This window comes from Hylobates moloch, unplaced genomic scaffold (genome assembly GCF_009828535.3).
Source record: "Hylobates moloch isolate HMO894 unplaced genomic scaffold, HMol_V3 SCAFFOLD_6, whole genome shotgun sequence".
Lineage (NCBI taxonomy): Eukaryota > Metazoa > Chordata > Mammalia > Primates > Hylobatidae > Hylobates > Hylobates moloch.
The window spans coordinates 103,835,867-103,842,670 of NW_026652281.1; the positions used below are offsets into that span (position 1 = coordinate 103,835,867).

A 6,804-nucleotide genomic window follows, 5' to 3' on the forward strand; every position below is an offset into this window, starting at 1 on the left:
GAGGCAGGAGAATGGCGTGAACCCCCGGGGGCGGAGCCTGCAGTGAGCCGAGATCGCGCCACTGTACTCCAGCCTGGGCGACAGCGAGACTCTGTCTCAAAAAAAAAAAAAAAAAAAGAAAAAAAAAAAAGATGGGATTTCCCCATATTGACCAGGCTGGTCTCGAACTCCTGACCTCGTGATCCGCCCGCCTCGACCTCCCAAAGTGTTGGGATTACAGGCATGAGCCACCGCTCCCGGCCTTCCTCCAGATTTTCTACCTTCCACAGGGGTTCCCTTCTGTAGTTTGAGATTTCTGTACTTCTCTGAAAATTGTCCGCCACCCCCACGCCACTCCTCGCTCCTCTGGGGTTCATGAATTAATGAATAGGAGATTGGTACGGCAGAGCGGTAAGCAAGGCCCAGACGGCCCAGGCCGCCCAAGGTCAGACGCCTTTCTCAAAACCGCGTGCCAGATATTTGGAAGAAAGAACTCGGTTCCGTGGGCCTCATACTCGCGAAATTTTACCCTCACCTTGGCCCTCAGGCCTGCCTGGGCTGGACTCCTAAAGGCAGCCGGCGCTGTTGCCTCGGAGACATGAAAGCCCGGGCAGATACAGGGTGGGAGGCGGGAAGCGTGGCGTGTCTCCTGGAACCTCCAGGGCGTCTAGGAGTGGTGCGAAAACGCCCTCCCTCCTTCCCTTCGCTGCCAGGAAAGATCTCGCAGTGGAAGAGGATTCGACGCTGGGGATCACCGCGGAAATCCACACTTGCCTGCCCAGACCCGTCCCCGCTCTCAGCGACCCTCCTTATGTCCCGGGCCACCCTACTATGTCCCAACCCACTATGTCCCAACCTCCCGGGTTGGTATCCCCGCACCTGTGCAGAGTGGCTGCCGAGCACCCGCCAGAGGGCGCGCTGACTCCGTTGCCAGAACTAGAGGGGGAGGGGCGTGCGCCCGAGGTCGAGCGAAGCACCAGTACAGTGGTGAAAAGGGGGTCCCCTCGATGCCCCCATCAGGCCAATACCCTCTGGCTTTATTTTTATTTTATTTTATTTTATTTTATTTTATTTTATTTTATTTTATTTTTATTTTGAGACGGAGTTTTGCTCTTGTCTCCCAGGCTGGAGTGCAATGGTGCGATCTCGGCCCACTGCCAACTTCTGCCTCCCGAGTTCAAGCCGTTCTCCTGCCTCAGCCTCCTGAGTAGCTGGGATTACAAGTGCCCGCCACCACGCCTGGCTAATTTTTGTATTTTTAGTAGAGACGGGGTTTCACTATGTTAGCCAGGCAGATCTGAAACTCCTGACATCAAGTGATCTGCCTGCCTCGGCCTCCCAAAGTGCTGGGATTATAGGCGTGAGCCACTGCGCCTGGCCTATTTTATTTTATTTTATTATTATTATTTTTTATTTTTTTGAGACGGAGTCTCGCTCTTTCACCCAGGCTGGAGTGCAGTGGCGCGATCTCGGCTCACTGCAGGCTCCGCCCCCCGGGGTTCACGCCATTCTCCTGCCTCAGCCTTTCCAAGTAGCTGGGAACTACAGGCGCCTGCCACCTCGCCCGGCTAATTTTTTGTATTTTTAGTAGAGATGGGGTTTCACCGTGTTAGCCAGGATGGTCTTGATCTCCTGACCTCGTGATCCGCCCGCCTCGGCCTCCCAAAGTGCTGGGATTACAGGCGTGAGCCACCGCTCCCAGCCAAGGCCTATTTTATTTTGTTTTATTTTATTTTATCTTTTTGAGACAGAGTCTTGCTCTGTTGCCCAGGCTGAAGTGCAGTGGCACGATCTTGACTCTCTGCAACCTCCACCTCCCGGGTTCAAGCGATTCTCCTGCCTCAGCCTCCTGAGTAGCGGGATTACAGGCACGCACCACCACGTCTAACTAATTTTTGTATTTCTAGTACAGATGGGGTTTCACCATGTTGGTCAGCTTGGTCTCGAACTCCTGACCTCGTGATCTGCCCGCCTTGGCCTCCCAAAGTACTGGGATTATAGGCGTGAGCCACCATGCCAGGCTTATTTTATTTATTTTTGAGACAGAGTCTCATTCTGTCACCCAGGCAGGAGTGCAATGGCACGATCTCGGCTCACTGCAACCTCCACCTCCCAGGTTCAAGTGATTCTTGTGCCTCAGCCTCCTGAGCAGCTGAGATTACAGGCCCACACCACCACACCTGGCTAATTTTGTTTTTTTTAGTAGAGACGGGGTTTCGCTACTTTGCGCAGGCTAGTCTTGAACTTCTGAACCCAGGCGATCTGCCCGCCTCGGCCTCCCAAAGTGCTAGGATTACCGGTGTGAGCCACCACGCCTGACCTTTTATATTTTATTTTTTAAAATTTTATTGAAACGGAGTTTCCCTCTGTCGCCCAGGCTGGAGTGCAGTGGCATGATCTCTGTTCTGGGCCCTTTGCCTCCAGGGTTCTGTTGTGGCTGGATCAGTGTGAGGCATCTTGGGGCTGCAGGGAGACTGGCTGCAGAGGAATGGGGGAACTGCTGAGCCATGAGCTTTAGGGGGATTCCACCGGCCTCTAAATGGACTCAGCTCTGGCCACCAAATCAGCCCGGAAGCCCTGAACTTAGTTTGGTTGCCTCAAGCCCAGGATCCACCTAGTTCAGGTAGGGGAGCTTTGAGCTTATGCCAGCGAGAGGGAGTGCAAAGGGCCAGGTAGCAGGAAGGGCGAAGGGTGTTGGCTGTGTGCTCACTCAAGGAAGATACCACAACTGGACTGGCTCGTCAGTCTCTGGATTTATTCTGCTGATGAAAAGAGTCAAACTCTGTAAAATATTTGGGCACTTTTTTTTTTTTTTGAGACAGAGTCTCGTTCTGTCACCCAGGCTGGAGTGCAGTGGCCCGATCTCGGCTCAGTGCAAGCTCCACCTCCCAGGTTCACGCCATTCTCCTGCCTCAGCCTCCCAAGTAGCTAGGACTACAGGCACCTGCCACCACCCCTGGCTAATTTTTCGTATTTTTAGTGGAGACAGGGTTTCATCGTGTTAGCCAGGATGGTCTTGATCTCCTGACCTCGTGATCTGCCTGCCTCGGCCTCCCAAAGTGCTGGGATTACAGGCGTGAGCCACCATGCCCAGCCTGGACACTTTTTTTAGATGGAGTCTTGCTCTGTCTCCCAGGCTGGAGTGCAGTGACATGATCTTGGCTCACTGCAACCTCCGCCTCCCAGGTTCAAGTGATTCTCCTGCCTCAGCCTCCTGAGTAGCTGGGACTACAGGTGCCCGCCACCACGGCCAGCTAATTTTTCTATTTTTGTAGAGATGGGTTTCGCCTTATTGGCCAGGCTAGTCTCAAACTCCTGACCTCAGGTGACCCACCCGCCTCGGCCTCCCAAAGTGTTGGGATTACAGGCGTGAACCACCACGCCCGGCCCTATTCAGACCTGCAAAAGGTGCTAGACTCCTAATCTCTTCAGGTTTGGGAGGGCCTGGAAGAAAATCTAGCTATGTTAATAGAGATTCTTTACAGATGCAAATTTTCCTCCACAAAGGACAGTTTTGCAGGGCCATTTCAAAGTATGGCAAAGAAACATTGTTTTGGAATATTTTGACTTTCTTGTCACGTAATGTTATGCCAGAGTCAGATTGCAAAGTAAGTCCTGATATATAGGATTAAATAAAACCCATCTAATGAGAATTTATGGTTTGTAGGGCAAACCATACAATTTGAGATAGTAATTTGAGCAAGATAAAAAAAATCAGGGCTCGGCGTGGTGGTGGCTCATACCTGTAATCCCAGTACTTTGGGAGGCCTAGGTGGGCGGATCACCTGAGGTCAGGAGTTCAAAACCAGCCTGGCCAACATGGCGAAACCCCGTCTCTACTAAAAAATACAAAAATTAGCTGGGCGTGGTGGCGGGCACCTGTAATCCCAGCTATTCAGGAGGCTGAGGCAGGATAATCGCTTGAACCCAGGAGGCAGAGGTTGCAGTGAGCCCGGATCACGCCACTGCTCTCCAGCCTGGGTGACAGAGCAAGACTCTGTCTTAAAAAAAAAAAAAAAAAATGGGGTCAGCCTGGCATGTGGAGAACGACCCGCAGGAACGAGGGTGTGCATTGGGACATCAGTGACGAGGCTGTTGTGGGAATAGGGTAGTGTGGTTTGGGGAGTGTAGAGCTGGCAAGCCCTTATGACCACCTGAGTTGTGGTTCTGAGAGGCATGGAGGCATCCAGAGCTCAGGATGATGCCAAGTCTGCAGCCTGGGGGATCAGGTGGATGGCAGAGTCATTGTGAAAAGGGAGGACCCTCACCTTCTGACCCTTCTCCACAGTGCCAGCATGGGTCATTGCTGACCAGGCCTTGCCATCCTGCCCCTAATGGCTGTGATTCCTAACACGTGCAGGGCCTATGGGGTTGAAGCACCAGGGAACCCCTCTTGAGGACAGGGCTACCCTTCCAGGGGCCCACGGTCACCGGATGCTGCTGGGCTGACAAGACATTTAGACTGTGGCCAGAGTCCAAGGTGACCCAGTACCTCTTGATCCTTCCCTTCCTCCACATAACCTTTGACTGGACTTCTGCCCGTCCCTAGGCCTGCAGAAGAGTCTCTATGGTCTCCCACGCTGGGTTTTCACCAGATGGGTCTTCACTGATCTTCTGTTGGGTCACGGGTGAAGGTGGGGGAGGCAGGGGCTTTGGGAGTGGGAGTTCTGAGCCAGGGCCTTAGCGGGAGATGGCTGGCCCTTAAGAGAGGGTGGGGCTGGGCACAGTGGCACACATCTGTAATCTCAGCACTTTGGGAGGCTGAGGCAGGTGGATCCCTTTTTTTTTTTTTTTTTTTGAGACGGAGTCTCGCTCAGTCACCCAGGCTGGAGTGCAGTGGCGCAATCTCGGCTCACTGCAAGCTCCGCCACCCGGGTTCACGCCATTCTCCTGCCTCAGCCTCTCCGGGTAGCTGGGACTACAGGCGCCCGCCACCACGCCTGGCTAATTTTTTTTTTTGTATTTTTATAGAGACGGGGTTTCACCATGGTCTCGATCTCCTGACCTCGTGATCCGCCCACCTCGGCCTCCCAAAGTGTTGGGACTACAAGCGTGAGCCACCGCGCCCAGCCATGGTGGATCACTTAAGGCCAGGAGTTCAAGACTGGCCTGGGCAACATATGAGACCCCCCCAACTCTACAAAAAATAAAAAACTAGCTGAGCATGGGGGTGTACACCTGTAGTTCCAGCTACTCAGGAGGCTGAGGTGGGAAGGATTGCTTGAGCCTGAGAGGTCAAGGATGCAGTGAGCCGTGATTGCGCCACTGCACTTGGGTGACAGACCCTGTCTCAAAAAAAAAAAAAAAGGAAAGAAAAGAAAGGGGCCGGGCGTGGTGGCTCACGCCCATAATCCCAGCACTTTGGGAGGCCGAGGCAGGTGGATCACTTGAGGTTGGGAGCTCAAGACCAGCCTGACTAACATGGAGAAACCCCGTCTCTACTAAAAATACAAAATTAGCCGGGGTGGTGGCGCATGCCTGTAATCCCAGCTACTCGGGAGGCTGAGGCAGGAGAATTGCTTGAACCTGGGAGAAGGAGGTTATGGTGAGCCAAGATTGCACCATTGCACTCCAGCCTGGGCAGCAAGAGTGAAACTCTGTCTCAAAAAAAAAAAAAAGAAAAAGAAAAAGAAAAAGAAAAAGAAAAAAAGAGGGAGGGTGGTGGCAGCCCAGTCACCAACATGTTTCACTATAAGAATTCGAGAAGGGCAGGGCAAGATAGTGGCTTCATAGCCAGGTCAGCTGCTTACCAAGAAGAAGGAAGGAAGGGGCAGGACAAATTTCTTGGGACCAGGTGGGATGACCAGGGTGCAGCTGCCCCCTCGAAGGGGTGTGTGTGTGGAGGATCAAGACCTCTATTTCCCAAATACTCTCGTCCCTCTATCCCACAGTGACCTATGGTGCTGGCATATAACCAGCTGTCAGGTCTTTGCCCACTCTGTTCGCCGCTGCTTCCTGACGCAGGGAGTCCATGTCCTCTCTGGTTCCCCAGGTTTGCGAGAGTGGAGAGGGATCACGAGCTCCTGATGCTTCTGCTCTACAGGGGAACTTGCAGGTGGCCCATGGCGCAGGGTCGAGGCTCAAGCCCACTCCCAATCCCGCGCGCGAACTGCCCGGACTGGCGGGGTGACTGCACTCTGGGCCCCTAAAACGAACAGATTAACCCCTCTCTTGGGAACTGAACATGCTGACCTGGCTTCTCCCTGTTCCCCCCGCATCTGTAACCCAGGGGCAGAGTTACAGGGGCTGACTGGCCGAACCCAGGTGCCCTCGGGGCAGGGTGTGCTAAGAATTGGTGTGGGGGCTGCACAAAGGTCCTGGTCAGCTCCTGGTCACCTGAGGCCCAAGAACTGTCCGGGACTCACTTCCTCTCTTTTTGCTTTAACCGGGGTCGCTCAGCAGCGGCGAGCGCTGCATCCCTTATCCTCTCCCGGTCTTGTCCGTTCCAGATCCTCCAGGTCAGGGGGTCGCCAGGTGAGGGCTGCGCAGCGTGGTTTTCGGGTACCCAGGGCTGGGCGGGATACAGCAGCGGCGAGCTGGGTCCCCAGGTGGGCGACTGACAGCCCGGAGCCAGTCGGTACCTCGATCCATCGATGCACTCGGCGCTCAGCGTGGTCCAGGGAGCAGGGGGTTGGGCAAGGGTGGGGCGGCGAGCCCCGACTGGGAGGGGCGTATATGGCGGCGAGTCCCTATTGGCCGGCCGTTTGCGGGAGGCGGGCCCTGATTGGCCGGGAGGATGCGGGGGATGCGGGCGGCGGGGTTAAGCGCTTCGCCACCGCCCCCGCCTAGGCGAGAGCCCAGAGAGCTGAACCTGCATCCCGGACC

General features: G+C 54.6%; 1 protein-coding gene across 1 annotated transcript in view; it reads left to right on the forward strand.

Moving 5' to 3' along the window:
* NFATC3 (nuclear factor of activated T cells 3) overlaps positions 1-6,796 on the forward strand; it is a 174,836-nt gene extending 168,040 nt beyond the window's left edge. Inside the window, exon 10 of the mRNA XM_058441135.1 lies at positions 6,769-6,796. Coding sequence (XP_058297118.1) covers positions 6,769-6,788 — 20 coding nt within the window. The 3' untranslated portion in view covers positions 6,789-6,796. The remainder of the gene's footprint in view (positions 1-6,768) is intronic.
* The last annotated feature ends 8 nt before the right edge of the window (positions 6,797-6,804 follow it).